At 38.4% G+C, this 19,642-nt stretch overlaps 1 protein-coding gene across 1 annotated transcript; it reads right to left on the minus strand.

Moving 5' to 3' along the window:
• Positions 1-3,353: 3,353 nt before the first annotated feature.
• mus81 (MUS81 structure-specific endonuclease subunit) lies at positions 3,354-16,361 on the minus strand (the record flags this gene model as incomplete). Its single annotated transcript, XM_079257323.1, has 16 exons — positions 16,283-16,361; positions 15,882-16,024; positions 15,540-15,669; positions 15,129-15,217; positions 14,503-14,625; positions 14,342-14,422; positions 14,157-14,245; positions 11,160-11,513; positions 10,926-11,053; positions 9,656-9,768; positions 8,549-8,668; positions 8,243-8,338; positions 7,854-7,982; positions 7,622-7,725; positions 3,655-3,738; positions 3,354-3,420 (listed from the first exon to the last, which is right to left on the minus strand). Exons 2-16 carry the CDS (start codon positions 16,020-16,022, stop codon positions 3,354-3,356), a joined length of 1,848 nt encoding a protein of 615 aa, XP_079113449.1. The 5' UTR covers positions 16,023-16,024; positions 16,283-16,361.
• Positions 16,362-19,642: the final 3,281 nt, after the last annotated feature.

Here is a 19,642-nt window from a genome sequence, read left to right on the forward strand (position 1 = left end):
CAGATGCAATCTGGCAGAGTCTGGAACAATATGAGCATTTTTAGCATTAGAATATTTTGATAACATAATCGGGGGAGCAACATCAGATAACATCCTGTTTCCTGATCATTGCAAGATTTTATAAGTTTCTACTATCATTTAAAAAGATTTCCATTCATTCAACTATTACGATGGACAAACCAATGTTACTGACAGAGTCACTGTTCCCAAAATGGTCAAAGCCGTTTTGGTGTTTAAATTATATTTTCTCTATTTAACCAAACAAAGAAAAAAGAAAGAAAAAGAAAATAAATTAAAACAACTGATTAATCAAACATACTTATTCACGGTATCGTGAACCCATGACAACCTATTTCCTAGAAAGAGTTGTGTATACTCCTGTTACATTTTTTGCATGTTTTCCTCACAACACATTTGTGGAAACAAGATACAGACCCTCATATTCTGCTCTGAATTCAAAGAGGGGCCAAAGAAGCTATGGACATTTCTGAAACTCACTTCACACAACTAATTTTACCCAGAAAAATAATGTCAGAAGAAGAAATTTGGACTGCAGCATTTGTATGTTATGTATTTGGCAAAAAAGTGACATTCTGCACCATCTTGATTATAAATACAGAGGAAGAAGGCTCAATAATATGTTCAGCTCTATGAAGGCATTAAAAACAAATGTTGACTTCCATTGTTTCCACTTTCTAATTTGCTTTAAATACAGTTGGTTATTTTGTGGTGAATGTGATCTGATCCTGAAAAGGCTCATTTCTAACAGTAGAAACCAGACCAAACAATAAAATGTGTTTTACATACCTTCCATTGTGCAGGTTTAATTCAGTGATGACTTGTAGCGTCTTTCACGTTAAGCTATCATGTAAGTGCTGTAAGTTGACAAAATGTAGTCATTGTTACTGCCCAACATTTTCAGTTCCCTAAACACTTCTAAGAAAACTTGCTATGAAGCAGAACTCTCAAGCTGACATCATCTATATGTTGCAGAGACTTTAGGAGAGTTTTACAAAATGCAAGTCAATAATTTCACCTGAAATTTTTTTTTAAGTTGGTTGAGGGGCAAAAACTAAACTGAATAAAAACTAAACTGAATTTGACAACTAGTTTAAAAGAGAGTCGTTCCATTGCTACATTTTTATTGCTGAAAAGTGACAAAAAAGAGGTCTGGTGCTGGATGGTTCCACTCAAATTAAGTGTTTGTGGGATATACACGAAGTGCATAGAAAATGGCCAATTAGTGTGGCACGATTGATCATCCAAGTGAAATATTTAGCAGGCGTCGACTGCTTTGTGGATGTTCTGCCCTTTTTTATACTGTAAAAATCAAAGCAGCCTTAGTTCAGATCCTTACAGCAAAGAGGCTGCAGCTCTGTCAGCATGCCAAGATTAGGATGTATTATTAGCAGGCTTTGACTGGTGCAGCCAGCTGTGTGTGCAGCTGCGTGGTGGTGTGATCGCTAGGGTTTGCGCATGCATGGGGGGCGTGGCCTTGCAGATGGAAGCCAGATGTTGTCAGGCTCAGAGGCAAAGACAACCTGGCAACTGTGGAGGGAAACAGGAGAGGTTATATAGGGACACTGATTGGTAATTGGCAGGTGGCACCAGCAGGTGGAAGTGGTTGAGTTAAGGAGGAAATGAGCCATGGCCGAATGTGACAGGCTTGTTGAGAGATAACCCCCAACTTCCCTCCCAGTCCAATATCAGCATCAATAGAACAACGCCTCTGAACCCATTATATGACCCTGGCTACGCAAGTCCAAAGTGACCACGTCGAAGGTCACTTTCTGCATCAGCAGGGTCTCCTCGTGAGGACCAGGATGGAAGAGGAATCTGTCCTTCTCAAACTAAATCCAACCCTTCTATGGATTCACAAAGTCTGGTCGCTTTTTCTGAAGTGAGAAATGATGAGCGATGACACAAAAAACAGTGTGGACTAAGAAGAAAAAGGTAAAGCACCCTTAGTTTTTTAATGTTGACTGCTTTTTGTCCACACACACACACACACACACCCACCCCATCCCCCACCCAAACTCATTAATGATGAGTCCTCTCTAAGAATAGTGTCTCTAAACACCAGAAGCCGAAATGATCCCATAAAACATCAGTGTTTTTTCCTTGTGGAACAGTGGTGAGGATATCTTCCTTCTACCAGAATACCATCTGCAATGTAAAGGCTCTTATAGGAAACTTGAGAACAGGTGGCCACATGGCCCATCTGTTTGGTCAGGAGATGATTAAAAAAGGGGGCAAGGCATCAGGTGTTGCTATCGCTAAGAGCACATTTGGACAGCTGTCATTTGTTTAATAACAATCTGTTGAGTTCATCTCCATTATTGATCATCCTGTGGGTGCCACAAAGTACAAAATATTGACTTTGCTCATTCTACCTTCCAAGTTACCTAAAAGTTATGCAGCACTGGAAAGCTAAGATTCTTGATATGAATATGTGCCATACTGTACCTTTAGTAGCAGGTACTGCTACATCAGCAAGGGTCCAGTAAAATAGTTTGTCCACAAGTCTGTTGTCCATAAAAACCTGTCTATTGTGTACTCTTCTCAACGAGCAGATGGTGCTGCTACAATAATCTTCCCCATCTAGTCTCTCACAAGAGGCCCAGTCCAAGAGGCATCAGTCACTGACTGATCCCTCCCTGGTTTATGGTCATATTGGTATTAATTCATCATTAATACCAATTAATTAATTGGTATTAATGATTTCTATGCTGACAGAAACATGTAAAAGTTTAAATTAGTTTAACTTGTTGTAAACTCTTAACAAAAAACCAAACTAGGTTGTGTAAGTCTTGTAGTTCTAAATCTATTAGGGTGATATCTGGACCTTTTGCCTCTCTGACAACATTATTCCTCCCCCTTGCAGCATCAATTACTATTATATGTACTCTACCACTGCATTTAGACATTAATGTCATGGTTCCTCGTTATTCCTGTCATAGATCTCATCATTTTATGTAGAAATAACTCAATTTGTATAACTGCATTAATAATATAGCATTTGAATACAGATTAGTATGTTAAAATAGTAATAAGTGACTAATCTTTCATCACATTAACATTGTCAACTTCAGTTTGCGAAATCTTTATGAAGCATCTCCACTTAATACTGACTAACGGCAACTTGATACATCTGCACTTAAACAACAGTATTCTACAAAATAAACTTTATTTCAGGTCATACAAGTCTCTAGTAGGAACTTCCTACAATCTTTAAGATATAGCAGCATCTTATAAAGTACATCAATGGAAATAATCAGCCTTTAAAGTTAGCTTAAGTAAAGGATGAATTACAAAGCCCAACTAAAATGAAAGTTTATCAGGGAGTGTTGCATTCATGAAAGTGTTCCTTGAGTACAGTACAGCTGATAAACCGTTCTGCTTAGCGCTGGACCCAGGTTCCTGTAAAACAAAGCAAAGAACTCAAAAACTGTTCCAGGTGCTCCTGTTTCAGTCATTTAGTGGTCTTTTTAGTCATTTTAATGCATTTAGCACGTAGCACACAGGTACATCATGAGTTTTATCCAGGGAAAGAACATGTTTATACAAACATAATCATGAGGCTGATTTTACATGAAAAATGTGCTTAGTGTTATGTAAACAAATACTATATGAATCACTGGAACATGAACAAACCTTTTGAGTTTCCCATATCGGATGCAGGAGAGGAGTTTCTCTTTCTCTGCTTCACTTGCACACCGTTCATATGCCGTGAGAAGGCTGAAAAGGACAGCAGAGGGATAATAAGATCAAGCAATGACAAAAAATACTGTCTCCATACTGTATATGGGGATTGTTTGGCAACCAGTGTTTTTCAACCACTGTGCTGCCGTAGATCATCCCTGAGAAATTATCCAATTTCACCTGATTGGTCTAAAAAGCAGCTCTGTGTTCATCCAGGTGAGAGGCCCAGGTGAAAGATAATAAAACTCCTTTTTTTGTGTGTTTCTTATTTCAATCCAAGACACTTTGACAAGATGACTTTAGATTATTAATACAGGCTTAAAATAAAAATTTGGTTTCTGGTGTGCCTTGTGAGTTTTCAGTGGGGGGTGTTCAATTTTCTAGGGAGCATAACGGTTGGATAAATAGGAAAAAATGATCATCTACAGCACATAAGGAACACTGGAAAGAAAAAAATATAGTTACACATAAGGATATATGAAAGGCTTAATGTAAAGTGTATAAAAATACAAAGTATAGCTAAAGATCCAAAAAATACCTGATAATACTCAAGAAACTAACACAAAGAATACCTGAAAATATTGTCTGAGGAAGGCCTGTGGCTCAAAACGTCACTTTGTTAATAAAACATTAATTCTAGTGTGTAGATATATTTTTAAACTTAAGATCAGGCGCCAAGTTGTATCTTAAAAAGGATCTAAATCATGTGTGATCTAAACTTTTTTGTAGCATAAAGATTGAACTCTGTAGTAATGGAAGATCGTGTGATCTGAGGAGTCCCGATTTAACCTGTTTTGAGAGTGATGTTAGCGTCCGGTGAAATGCCAGATGAAATAAAGCAGCCATCATGCTTAGTGCCGACTTTACAAGCCTGTGGTAGCGGGGCTGTGATCTGTGGTTGCTGCAGGTGGTCAGGCACACGTTCAGCAACGAAGAATGAGGTCAGCTGTTAACCGGAATGACCAGGTTATTCCATTAAAGGATGTTTTCTCTGAGTGGTTCAGGGAGCATGACACATCATTTCCACACATGGACTGGCCACCACAGAATCCAGAATATCTGTTTGCATTTACACTGCCATTACTGTGATATTTCTTCTAAAATCTTAAATTCCACAGACAAAATAACTTGTGTAGGTCGGAAGTCGTGATATTTTGTGATGGGGAAAATATGCTTTCCATCAAAAAATCTCCACATTAAATAAAAATAAAAGCACCTGATTGTTTTCCAGGCTCTTTTCAGGTGCTTTCACTAACACGCCGTTCTTCTGAGCCTCTGCGCCGTCTGGTTAATGGCCTTGTGTTCACACCAGTTTAACCAGCTACAAAGCATAAGGACTTTAATACACAGACATTTGAAAGGATTAGCTTAAAGCTGGGGTAGGTAATCTTGCTCAGACATGTTTTTGTCACTCTGGGTGAAGTGTTTCCTCATCCTGAAAGTAGTCTATATATGTTGTAATCATGAACAATAAGAAATATAGTTAGACCCCTCAGTTTACTATAAATCTGTAAAAACTCTGGCCAATCAAAACATTCAGGCTGAATTGAAGTTGTTCATTTCTTATATTTCGTAAGCTTCTTCACGGCTGAGAAAATGCAGGAAAGATTTTCCCAACCCGGCTCAGTTTATTTGCCTCCTTCCGCTAAACAGCCGAGAAAAGAGAAAATCATTGGGGGGAAAAAGCTGCGAACTAGAAAAGCACTCAGAGAGCGCTAACCTCCGCCATGGCCTTTAAAAAGTTCCTGGATCCAAACGGTGATCCGGATCACCACCAAAATTAAACCTGTTCTTCCTTTTCACATTTCCAACAACTGCTGAAAATTTAATTAAAATCAGTCCATAACTTTTTGAGTTATCTTGAACACAAACAGATAAACGCTGGTAAAAACATAACCTCCTTGGTGGAGGTCAGAAAAAAAAACCTCGGATCACACGAGGAGCAAAACGTGGTGCTTTTAGATCTTGCTAGCTTCCCAACATTACCTACCCCAGCTTTAATGTGAGAAATAATGGATGACTTCTGTGTTTAACAGTACTTGATACATGTTGGCGCTGCCCTCTTCAAAAACCAGATATAGCAACTTTCCAGGAGTGGATCCATGTGACCTCGAGCGCTTTGCTTTACGGCTCGCTCTCAATAAACACAGAGGACTCCATTATCTGCCCTCTGTAAGTGCCTGATGAGCTGCAAAGTTACAGTCTACATCCGTGTCTTTATTTTGCTGTTTAGCAGAAGCTAAATACGACTACTTGAAGCTAATCAGCTACTGGACTCCCTAAACCAGAGGTGTCCAGCTCCGGTCCTCGAGGGCTAGAATCCTGCAGGTTTTCTATGTATCCCTGCTCAGGCACACCTGATTCAAATTAATTAGTAGTAGAGCTTAATCAGTTGTGCACGTCATTGGCTGTTTGATCCATTTAGTGGAAGCTAGATGTGTTGGAACAGGAATACATGGGAAACCTGCAGGACAGCGGCCCTCGAGGACCGACTTTGGACACCCCTGCCCTAAACATTTCGCACAAGTTGTACTGGTTTACATGCATTAACTACATTTCCTACATTTCATGTAAATGTTAAAGAAGTAACTATTAGCAACTGGCCTAATTTTAGTTTTATGGTTTTCATAGGGTGTTCAATAGGAAGCAGTACTGCTGTAATGTCCCACAAGCTAAGAGCTAATGCTAATGTTTTCATGACAAGTTATTCACATGAGTTATGCCAAAGTTACGACTGCATTTCATACTTTTAGAGTAACGTTTTTGGGGACAGTCTTCGCTTTGTGTGAGTATTTTTGTGAGTTTCATGGATGGAGAGTTAAATTTTGCAACAGTGTCATGTGGTCTGTGGGAAGTTATACCACAGTCTTCCCCACTGATGGAGTCAGCACTTAGTCCACTTCTTCAGTAGTAGTTGTTGCCATAGCGCCCGACAGCTGTAAAACGCCCAGGTTCCCTTCTATCCAAGTCTTTCTTCCGTCATGGTCTTCTATCTTCCCTTTTGAATCTGATTTATTATTTGTTCTAGTATTTGTTTTTAGTCTTTCTTTCTTCAAGCTTCATTACAGCTCTTGTGTGAACAGACAGGCAGCACTGATCCGGCTTTTTTTTTTTTTTTTTTTTACACTATATTACAATATTAGTAATAGAGTTGTCTGGCATTGAGTTGAATCCAGCCTTTACTCATCAAGAACATTTTGCAATTGAAAACCACTTCTCTTTTTTGGTTCTCACTGGAAACCAACTTTTTAGGTTCAGAAACTAGCCAGTTTAAAATAATTATTGGTGTAATTATAAACTTGATCGTATTGTTAGTACAACTATTATTATTATTATCATTATTATGAATGTTGTTATGGATATTACCGTTATCATTATTACTATTATATCAGAGATGGTAGCAGTACAGGTGATGTTGTAATTATTATTAAACATGTGATTGTAACTTATTATTGTACTTTATATATGGTGGATGTATGTATATATGTACGTATGTAAGTATGTGTGTGTATATGTATGCATATATATTGTCGCTTATAGATATAACTCATAAGGTTTATATTATTGCTATTGATATTATTTATCCTGATGTGCTGCTAGCATCGGGGTGGGATTTCTACTTGAGATTTTGCCATACCCACACTGATTGAACCTTTTTTGTTTTGTTTTTGTTTGCATTTCTGTTTTGCACTCAATGTTTAAAATTTTCAATCAATCAAAATTAGGTTCGGCACTGCCAGCACACAGTCATAAGACAGCCTTATTTATTCTACTTTTATGTTCTTGCAGTGAGTCTCGTTGCCCAGCTTTTCCTGCATTTAACATAAAGACTGCATGAAATCAGAAATATATCTTACCTTGTAAAAGCAGCTTTAGAGTTGTATCTGTTATATACAATTGGCTTGTTTTACTCGCTTACCTGTGTGGAGTGCTGTACTTCTCCAGTATAGCAGCTGCTTTGTCTCCAGACAAACCACTAATCTGCATCAACTGTCTGGCAAACACTTCTCTTACAGTCTGACACTAAAGCAGAACAGAAATGAGGGAAAACAGAAATCATCACCACTAAAATGTTTTGTTTCATTGCAACTGTTTCCTTCAAGCTTCACTAAAAGATAAGTAGCAATATTACAAGTAAAGGTTTGACAAACCTTGTTTTTGACTGCGCCATGATTGAACTCTGCAAAGGAAATAAGAGAGCAAAAGGGGACGCCCTGCTCTTCTTCATCACTCCTCACATCTCCCTCCAGCTCTCTGGAGCGACAGATCAGCATTCGGTTCTAAAATACATCAAAATAAAAACAAGAAAATCTCACTGAAAAGCAAAACGCCCTGGTTTTCTTTCCCTTTCAGTCAAGCAAGATTAGAAGGCATCACTAACAATATGGCATACTCTGAACAGCATTAGTCTTAGCTCATTCAGACCATACGGTAGAATAAACTAAATGTTGTCCTGTGAGGCAAAAAGTGAAAAACAAAAACCTGAAATTTAAAATGATTTTAGTAAATATAAAGGGGACATTTTTAAAAGAACTGGTACCTGATAAAGTTGAGCCAGATATCGTGTCATCACAGTGAGGTACGCTGCCGACTCTCGTACATCCTGAACTCTCTTCACAAAGAAGCCATCAACTACCTAACAACACACACACACACATTAGACCATAACTAAACCATTAAATAAACATCTTTGCGCTTATTTAAATAATTTCTTACTAAACCACGTAGTAAGAAACCGCACAAAGTTTATTTAAACTACTTGAAATTCGAAATAGAAACTATTTAAATGCTTTATTAGACATTATTCAGGCTACAGAGGAGTCGAAGAAGGTAAATGTGACCACACCTGGGTGTTGACTATGGCCTGCTGCAGCGTAGTTTCAGGTAAACTCAGATGAGAAGCAGCCGTCCCACTCCCCTCTACTAAATAGATGGGTTTACGAAGGCCACACCTCTTCAAACGAAACTGATGGAGGATGAAAAGAGTAAAGTTAAATCCCGGTTAAACCCTGTAAGACAAAAAGAAACTCACTTTTTCCTCACTAAGTCCTCTCGGATCAGATTGTTTTCTTTGTGATTTGTAGTCTAAAACATACTCCATGATCAAATTATGTCAATTACCCTTTTTTAGGCAACCCGTGCTAGGGCAAGAACAACAATAAAACTTTATTATTTATGAAGCTATTAAGCTAAACAGTTGTTGGTGGGATATAATTTAATCCAGTTTTCTACAACATAATATTAAAAGACTGAATGTGTGAATTAGTGACATCTAGTGGCAAACACTGGCACAACACTTACTTTAAGGCCTACATATATGTGGCTCATTCTAATAAAATAAAAATACAAACAAGGTTAATGGTATAATGCATTTCCATTGACCTTTGACTCTGTTACGCACTGCCTCTTTAGAGGGATAAGTACAAGTGAATGGGGTAAAGCTTTTAGCAGACACTGCCATTAAAATTTCAAAAAAGAAAATTGTATTACATTTTTTTTTTTCCATTGCAAGTTTTGTTTGATTATCAAATAGGTCATTATCTCATAAAATGTTATGAATGAAGGAAAAAATGCAGTAAAATGAACAATTCAACGTTCAGGTTAAGCATTTTTTTTACTCCACAAAATCTAAACAAAAAGTAATTCTCATCATGTTGTATATTAAGCTTAAACATTGTTTTGCCTTAAAGCAGGATTGTCCAGTTGTGGTCCTCGAGGGCCAGAATCCTGCAGGTTTTACATGTATATCCCTGCTCCAACGCACCTGATTCAAACTAATCAGTCATATTGTGCAGAACGTCTTTGGCTGTTGGATCCATGTAAGGCAGGCATGGTGGAGTAGGGATACTATGAAAGCAAGCAGGACAGCAGCCCTGAAGGACCCAATTTGGACACCCCTGCCTTAAATGAATCAAACTGGAATAAAAATGCATTAAAAAAGAAAAACACTCACCTTCTGTTCTCTGAAGCGCCCATCGATGATGCTGCCACACAGGTCGTCCATCCTCTTCCTCTCAATGATGTAATCAAGCACGAGTTCTCTGCCTGTGGGAGCTCGCAGCTGACCTGGAAGACACCAGTTCACTAAATGTTTGTCAGAGTGAGGCCATGAAGCATAGATTAACTTTATGTAGGATTTGTGCGTGTTTATGCAACAGAACACACTCTGGTATGTCGGGTTTTTTTTTAAAAAAAAACAAAAAAAAAAAAAAACACTTAAACAGCAAGCAGCCCTGCTATCACACAGTCGTAAATTTGCTTCATCTGCTTTTACTGATTTATAATTAGTCAGTCAGATTGTGTCTCTTTTGGTGTATGGGGGGTTTAGGTTTTGGTGTATGTGTATGTGTTGGGGGCTGTTGGCGGGGCTGGGGTGTGGAGGGGTTCTGGCCAGGCCCCAAGCTGACTTCAGGGTGGGGTTGCTGGGGGTCTAGCTTGGGGGCTGCCTCTCTCCTTATCTGTTTTTCTGCATTCTTCTCTGTTAGGCTGCAGTAGTACTTTGTAAACTTAGTAATACTAAACATTTATGCAAAACAACCAAAATAAAAACCTAAATTTTCATTTCTGTCTGTCTATTAGGGCCGTGACAATATGCTTTTGTCCCGATTCAATTCCGATTTTTTTTTTTTTTGGGTGGCGATTCGATTTAAATTGCGATTCTCAAAATTCTTCGATACTGCTGATTTTCGTTTATTAAAAACAAACAAAAAAATTTATAAAACATTTGTTTCCTTGTAAATTTTCTTGATTTCAGTTAGGAGAAAACAACACAGTAGCCAGACCATCATTCTGCAGCTATAATGCCCAAGAAGACAAGTAAAAAGATCAATAAAAATGACAAAAACTTTGAAGATTAATTTTATTTCATTGAAAAATATCTATTTTTTGACAAAAAAATCTGTTTTAAAATTTTTTCTATTCAATTTTCCCACATCTATCTATCTAGAGATATCTTCTCTTGAAAAACCAATTTGCTCAGCACAACAAGCACCCAGACCATCATTCTGCTTGCTTTGATGCTTGACAGGACAAGTGGAAAAAACCTCTGACCTGCACAATAATGCAGGTCAGATTATTAGTATTCACTGTGGTGTTAATTAATCTAAATTTCCATGTAAACTATGTTTATGATTGAAGGAAGCCCGTTTTACTGCATCGCACATAGAACATGTCCAAAGGCATCTCAGTGTTTTTATGTGGTTTGTGTACTTTTTACGCGTTACCTGGAACAGGTGGGACCTTTTCCCGAGCCACCCACAGAAAGTCTCCAACATTAAGTTTCCTGATGTCAAAGTGGACTCCATTTCTCTGAAGCTCTTTGACCAGCTCCTGCTTGCGGTGGTGACTGCCGCTGCACAAACAGACCAGCGGAAAATGGTATTTATAGACATAAACTCTGAGCTTGAAATGCAGAATTACCACATGGTTCTGTGCAGGTGAGCAGACACGCGTCTTACCCAGTGGTTTCAATGAAGTCAACGCAGAGGATAATCTCATATGTTCCAGGCAGAAGACATTCTCCACTCGGCTTCCTACCTGTCGCTTGTGCATTCGGGAGTTTTCCTAATGAACACCTTCCATCCTCGTCGCTTCCTGGCGCAGTGACAAAGGCAGCTTTCTCTGTAAGTCTTTGACACTCCTCTTCATCCTCACCACTCTCGGTAAGATCAACCACCCTTTCCTCATCCTCATCAAGTTCCTCTCCCTCAATTCTGACCTCCTTTCCATCCCCTTCTGGACCATCCTTAGTTTCCTGTTCAACTGATGCCAGTCGCTCAGCCAAAGCCAGACCTTCTTCAGTCAAAGAAAACCTGAAAGACAGAGTCAACATCATTGTTGCTTTCAGATTGCTTTCATAAAACCAAGATCCTGTTGCATCTAAAAGCTTCATATTTAATTTACCACATATAACTAGGTTTTTCATAATCCATCAAAACATAATATCCATAGTATAATCTAAACCTGGATGGGATGTATCATGACTAATATGTCAATTTAAACACATGCTGACTTAAAGGCAGAGTATGTAAGATTTCAAGGGGATTCTTTCCACCACCAGGTGGCAAACACCAGGTCGTGAGCAAAACCACAAAACCGCTACCTCCACAAACGACCACAGGTTGGCAGTAATGAGCAAAACTCACCCCTCACCCCTCCTCCTTGCCAGCTCCAATGAGGGCAGGAATCACTTGTGAGCTGTAGCTCAGAGACGCTCTGCAATAAATGGGCTTATACTCCCCCTACTGGTGGAAAAAAGTACTTTTTTTTTTTTTTTTACTGGTCAGAAAACATTTAAGAAGGGTCTTTGTCATTAATTAAACTTGTAATTTAATGACACATCAAATATGGACAGACTGGAACCTACATGTTTAAAAAAAAAACTATAATTATGATTGTAGTTACTTTTTTAAGTTAATTTATTTTGAAAACATTGAAAATCTTACATACTCTACCTTTAAATACATGGCAGGTTCTTTGGCCTATTTCTGATAACCGCCAGTTGTCTGCCAATGAGGACTTATGTTTTTTTTATTGAAAATGTTTGTGTTACTGGTACAAATATTATGCTTAATACATTTTTTAAAAATATCAATAGACATAAAAAATGTAAATAGAAACATCCATATTACAATATAAAACATCTTAAGTAGCATTTAACAGATACTTTTGGGATGGAACAAATGTTCCTGCAATACCACTTTGTACCACTAGATGGAGCATAAATCATAGTGGTGTGGAATTTGCTCAAAACATGTGATCAAAGTTGAGCTAATAGTACAGTGAACTACACAAGTGTAAATGTTGCAACTGTGCACAGAGCTAAGATAAAAATGAATTGTTATTAGTCAACTATTTTATTTTATTTTTCTTTTTTTTTTTTTTTTTTTTTATACCAGTTTGACTTTCAGCACTTGGCATTACATTACAGCTGAGTTTGGCTGTTTTCAAAGTCCACCATGGTTGATTCAGCAAAAACACACAAGGCATTATCAGAGGAAGAAAGGAAACAAGAGTAAAAGGACAGAAGGGGAGATAAATCCTGCTACATCACAAGGAAAATTTTTCTCCTTCCCGAGGACCAGAGAAGAAAGTTACATCATTTTGTTCTTGTGAACGTGGTTCAAGAAACGTCTCGACACATAAGGTCGGCAGAACTTTCTTCTTGTAGGGCTCAGAGAAGTACTATGTGATTGGTCAGACATGCAAGGTGGAAAAGTATGAAACTGACAGTTGCCGCTTTTGCACGTTTGCTGATGCAGGTGAAACAGATTGTTTTGATAAAACAGCTGATCAGGATGGTGAGAAAATAAAAAAAATGATAACATGTGGCATTTAAGCGCACGTTCCCAGCCACATGCACAACCCAGAGGAAGTTTCTCATTTAATAAGAAATAATGGTGTTTATTGCACCTAAAAGCACAGACATCCCTGCAGTAATCTGCGGTGTCTGCAGTGAACTGACCAGACAAAAAAAAAACACGTTTTCATGTTCTAGCGCTTTTTGATTCTCATGGAGTATGTAACAAGCTTAAGACAGGAGTCAACATCACAGGGACTGTTACGGCTGTCATCAATTTCACCTCATCATTCCTCTATCACCCATGCAAATCATCCTGTGGCCTCACCAGGCTGGGATTGGCTCGCCATCACCACACCTCATTCATCTACTCTCCTGATTCGCTGCCCTCCAGACCAATGGCAGCAGCATAAATCTCCATTCCACTATAAGAGCTACAACTCTTCATTCTGTGGCAGCTGTGTTGTGGAGACAGCTTGCCCACTTAGCCTGACTGGTGTCTGTGTGGAGCTTTTGGCAACATTTGTGTGATTGACTGTGGATTTTGTGCGTAGAGCCTAGCCTTAGTTTTATTTTAGGATTTTTGTGTCGTCAGTGATGCGTCTACAGTTTGTTGTTTTGTACTTGTTCATTTTGTTTTGAGCTGCCCCACCTGCCTTTTCCTTTCGGTTTGTCCAGCCATTTTGTTGTGAGGAAATAAATCCCACAAAGAAACAAGTTTTATGTTGCGTCCTCTTTTCCCCAGCTGGGTCGAGCCTAGAGTACAGGCTGGACATAAAATGGATCCCGAATTAGCCAAATTACAGCAGTAAGTCTTTAAAGGTTTGAACTATTAGAGCCTACTAGTACTGATATGATTTGCTTTATAAAGCTTTGCTTTTATTTTGAAATGAAAATCATGACTATGGCTCAGTGATAAATACACTACTAGTTTTAAGACCACTTAATATTTCAAGTTCCCCTAATTTCCCCATCTCAGCACTGTCAGCTAACAGCAGAAAATCATTTCTTTGCATTTGTAACTTAAAACAGCTGACATTAATGATGAACAAAAGAAATGCTGATAGAGATAACATTCAACTAACAGCAGCTCTAAAGAGTTAACATAAAGGGGCTTTGAGATGAACAGAAATCACACAATAGTCAGATTGTTGACCTTGCAGGACTGTGAGTCTTTATCATCAAGTTCTTCTGGATCAGAGTGCTGACTGAGGACCAGGCAGTGTACTTACTGCCAAGATCAGGCTGCCAACAGACAAGGAAAACACGAACATAAAACAGTTTAGTTCAAGAAGACATCACAACAGTATTAATAGCAGAAGTTTATGTGAAAACATTCACCACAGTGAAAGATTTATCACAGAGATGTTGAGCTTCTGCTTGAAGTTCCAGTTTAAACATGTAACCTTTGCTCCCCGGGATCTTTGGAGAAAAAGATGACAGTGAAAACACGCACTGGTTTGGATTAGAGACCACATGACCAACTCTATTAAAGCGTGTACCTGGGATTGTCTGTAAAGAGTAAGCAATACAGCATATCCCCCGGACCTCTTTTGGGGTACATACTCCCTCTTCTTCCTCCCTCCTCCTCCTCCTCTTTCCTTCCCATCACCTGCAGCGTTACTCTACAAGAGATAATGAATCACAAGAACTTAAAGATCGTACTATGGCTATATATACATTTATGTGTATATACTAGGGGTGGGAAAATCAAATTGAAAAATCGAAAATCAGGATTTTTTTTGCTTCACAATTTTAAAAAAATTGTCAAAAAATCGTTTTTTTCCCCAAATAAATAAAAATCCATTATAAAACTTGTCATTTTTATTGTTTTTATTGATCTTTTAACTTGTCTTCTTGGGCGTTATAGCAGCAAAATGATGATCTGGCTGCTGTTTTTTTTTCCCTCCATTGAAAATCAAGAAAAATGACAAGCAAAGAGAAAGTTTTATTCATTTATTTCGATTTTAATCTACAAAAATCAGCAATATCGAAGTGTGAGAATTGTAATTGGAATTGCATCGCCACCCAAAAAATCTGGATCGATTCGGGACAAAAGCATATCGTCACAGCTCCAGGATATATGTGTGTGTGTGTGTGTGTGTGTGTGTGTGTTTGCTCTCTTTACCTTTTTGGAAGGAGCCAGGTTGCTGCTGTTGTCTGATCTACCAGGAGCGGGGCCTCCTTTTGGGAGACAGTGAATGGGAGCGTTGGCACCTGATGCAGAAGTAAAGCAGAGATTAGTATGAGGAGGAAAAACTGCCTTTTAATCCAGCTATAGTCAACATAGTTGGGGGTTTAAATTGAACAGTAAATATGTAAATTTAATTTAATATTTAACCTTAATCACATAAAAGATTTATTTAGTTTCTCATTTACTTTCCCACTTGTCATTTCATCAAGTATTTTGCAGTATAAATACTACCGTGTATCTTCTACATAAAATTTTTGGTGGCTTTCAATTTCATGTGATTTTTGCTCCATCTATTATCACACTGTTCCTGCTCCAACAAACATCTATTATCACACTGTTCCTCACCGTTCTCTCTGTAGTATCGCTGCAGTTTCTCATCCAGAAGTTTACAAATGCCGTCTCCAAAGTTCTGGAGGATTTTTGCCTCTTTAGCGTTTTGCAGTGGCAGAGGATATTTATTCAAGGAGCTGATTGCCTGGAAAAAACAAAGCAACATCAATCATTCAATTTAATCAGTTTTTCTGCTTATTTGTTTTTCCTGTTGACATTTTGCCACTAAAAAAAAATCACCTTTTTTCTTTAAAAATTCAGGTGAAAATTTTAGTAGTTTGTATCACAACCATTTCTAACTAACAGCTCCGCTTTTAACGCTACTAATCTAACCACAAGACCGTGTTTAGCACTTACCTTCTGGTAGGTGTACTGGATTTTCAGCCCCCTCTCTTTGGCCTCGTCCCGGAGCTCCGTCAGCCACTTCAGGAAGAGGGGGTTCGGGCAGGCTGGCAGGACGCGTTTCCGACCCAACCGAACCGGTTCGGAGCCGGGCATCTCTGTGGCGTCGACAGAAAAGAAATGACACGGTAGCCTGGCAGAATTATACCAGAAAGATACTTATACTTATCACATCATCAACAGATTAAATAAAAACTCAACCAGCCAACTTGGTGCGATGCTTAGCAACAAAAGCTAATATTAGCTGAATTGTAGTAGCTACCATCCACTAAGCTTAGAAATAGAAATATATGAGTAGAGCTTTAGCAGATGAGGCATTAATGGAAGTAGTTTCTCAGTTTAATAACAACTCTTACCTTTATAGTTGTGAATCTACAGCAGCTGCTGGCGCCTGTTTATTCAAAGGAAAGAAGCACTTCCTTGTTGACATCGGTCACGTGACCGTCGAGGAGACGCGGTAAGCTGAACAGTGACCTCTAGCGGCGATATTTTATATAGCAGGACCATAGACCGTATCAGAAACAAACAGTGGTAAATATTACATATACAGTGTGCGATTTATGAAAAAAAAACAGGGAACATTTTAAAAAATCTTTTTTTTTTTTTTTTTTTTTTTAAATAAAATAAAATTACGTGTTATGTTTCATGCGGGTTTCCTCATTCCAAACTGGAAGAAAAATCTGGAAAAATAAGAATGAAAGTCAGTGTAATATTCCCAAAATTTTGGCCTATTTAAAAGATTCTTATTACTTTTTTAATGCCCTTACCTATAAACTTAGCAGTGCAGTCTGGTATGGGGAGGGATCGCAGCTTTGTTTGACCTTTTCCCCGTGTAGGTTTTTGATCAAAGACTGAAACATTAGATTATCCCCCCCCCATTTTATCTGGTCAAAAAAATGAATGACCAGAGGGGGGGGGGACATCAAAAGTAGTCGTCCCACCCCCCCAACGATTCGCACCTTGATTATATACAGCAGGACGAAGAGGCAGGGCTGGATTAAGCGTGCACAGGCCCCTGGGCCCAGAGTATTCCAGGTGCCCTCTTCCCCACCACAACATTGTAAAAATTGCAAATGATACACTGTGAAATGGCATTTCTAACATCTCTCAACCAGTGGTACCAATAGCAATACACTAGACACAGTGGGTTTACTAAATGGCTTTTACGTACATTTTGTTTCAGGTCCAAACTGCTGGTATAACTGCTTTATATAAATTTATGAGATGGGATGGAAAATAAGTCTAAGATATTATTGTACCAACAAAACTGTCTTTTATTGGGATGTTTTTTGTTTGTTTGTTTGTTTTTGTTTTTTGTTTGTTTGTTTGTTTTTTTGTTTTGTTTTTTTACTGGTAGCTATTTTAGTTGCAGGCTGTACAAATTTGACAGTCTATCAGTTTAATCATTTTAAGCAAATGTGATTTGACTAAGCTGGGGTGTCCAGCTCCAATCCTCAAGGCCACTGAAATATTTTGATACTAAAATGTGTCTTTGTGTTATCCCACATACTATATTATTACAGATACTATTTTACAAATACAAAATTTAAATGATAAATTTCAGCTCTGACTCTGGATTCAACCCCTCCAGGTATTTTCATTGTCTTTGTCTGATGTCTGAACGACTCCATAAAGTCTAATATCCAGCTTTTAAAGCAAACATGTCAAACTATCTTACATTTTAGATTTAAATTAGACCTGGCCATGACACTGTTTCCTTACCGCAAGAAGTTTGCTGGTTCAAGACTTGACTGGTTGGAGGCTTGAAAGATGGCCTTTCTGTGTGGAGTTTGCATGTTCTCTAAAATATCCCTTGGAGCTATACTTAACACTGAGCTAAACTGATACCTAGTCAAATACTTGTTAAAAGTAAAAATAAAAGTTTCATACACGGAATTTATCTAAATAGATTTTTAAAATAGATTAAAACAGAATAAAAATAAAATGCTTGGTTCATTGCACTTTTCACCACCAGATGGCGCCATTTAGCAACATAGTCTGAGTTAAAAGTTTCAAGAGCACAAAGCCTCATGTCACTCAAAAATGTTTTAATTATCATTTCAAGTGTAAAAAAAAAAAAAAAAAATACAATAGTCACAAATAATAATACGTATTTATATATGTTTAAACCCTTCGGATATGCAGGCTGCTACATACAGAATGTACAAATACTCTAGAAATATCTTTAAAAAATCCTAGAAAACTACCAGAAAACTTTCCACCAGCTGCTATCTTCATTTGCAGCTCAGCAGATGTTTCCATAGTCCATCCATCTGGGCAGAAAATGCTCTTGGTCTGTCTTTTTATTTAAATCTGGCCACTGATTCACTGTTAATACTAATAGTAAAGCAGTTTTGAAGCTTTAAAAACATCTCTGGTTAGCGGAAGCTCATGTAATGTGTCTATTGTCCAGCATATGGTCAAAATGTTGAGCAAAGCAGACAGCTGGTTCAGTTACTGCAGATGGAACTGTGACATCCTACAGCAGATGTCTCCAACTCCAGTTCTTATGAGCTACCATACTGCAGGTTTTAGTGTTTTGCCGATACAACACACTTGATTCAAATGCAAAGCTTCTCCAACAACTTGTCATCTTCTGCACCTGCCTGTTAACAAGCCGTTGACTGGATTCCATTGGATTTTGGCTCTGGGCATAGACGACCTAGGAGTTCCATCCCATTTCTTCCTAAATAATAACTCAACAAAATACAATATAGAAACTAAAAGAAGCTTAAATATTCTCTAATGATGACAACCTCCTTGCCTTGCCTGACCTGCTGCTGCGGTCTGGCAGGGTGAGAGTGGCACATCCAGGTTGTAATGACGCTACTGATGGAAGACATGGATTTGACCTGTTCATGTGCTGCTATATAGAAGAGTATATAATGAAGACTATCTCAGCCGTCAGTTGCTGCTTACAAAAAATGAAGAGGAGAAAAAACGGGCCCAGAGCAGAGGTTTGAGTTCACATCAAGGCAGCGCGTGCTAACTTTTTACTTTGATGTAGCCAGAACAAACTCAGAAGTGTTATATTGTTCTATTTATCATTTTTGTTAAATTTAGAGAGCCATGGACTGGAGACCTGTCCAGGGTGTACCCTGCCTCTCGCCCAATAGGTAATCTTGCTCAGAGACTTTTTTTTACTCTGGATGAAGTGGTTCCTCGTCCTGACATTAGTCTATACATTTTTTTACTCATGAACAATAAGACATATGGTTCAGTCTACTGTAAATCTGTAAAAACTCTGACCAATCCAAATGTTCAGACCCAAATGAAGTTATTCATTTCTTATATTTCGTAAGCTTCTTCCTCTGGCTCCCCTCCTTCCCCTCCTGCAGTGCATACCTGATAGCCACACTCTGCATATAAACAGCGTGTTAGGATGAAAATACAAAGTAGTGAAGAAGAAACTCAGAAGGCAAACATGGCTGAGAAAAGGTCAAACAAAGCTGAGATCCCTCCCCATACTGAGAAAATGCAGGAAGGATTTTCCCAACCCGGCTCGGTTTACTTTTCTCCTCCCTCTAAACAGCCGAGAAAGAGAAAAATCATTGGTAGAAAAAGCTGCGAATAAAAAAGCCTTTGATCATGCAGGGACCAAAACCAGAGGGGAAGGAGCCAAGACAGGGCGTCACCTTCAAATGTTGCTATCTCCCCGACATTACCAACCCCAGCTTTAATCGGACTAAGAAGTTCGGAAATGAAAGAATGAATGA

This window comes from Telmatherina bonti (assembly GCF_933228915.1).
Source record: "Telmatherina bonti genome assembly, chromosome: 18".
Lineage (NCBI taxonomy): Eukaryota > Metazoa > Chordata > Actinopteri > Atheriniformes > Telmatherinidae > Telmatherina > Telmatherina bonti.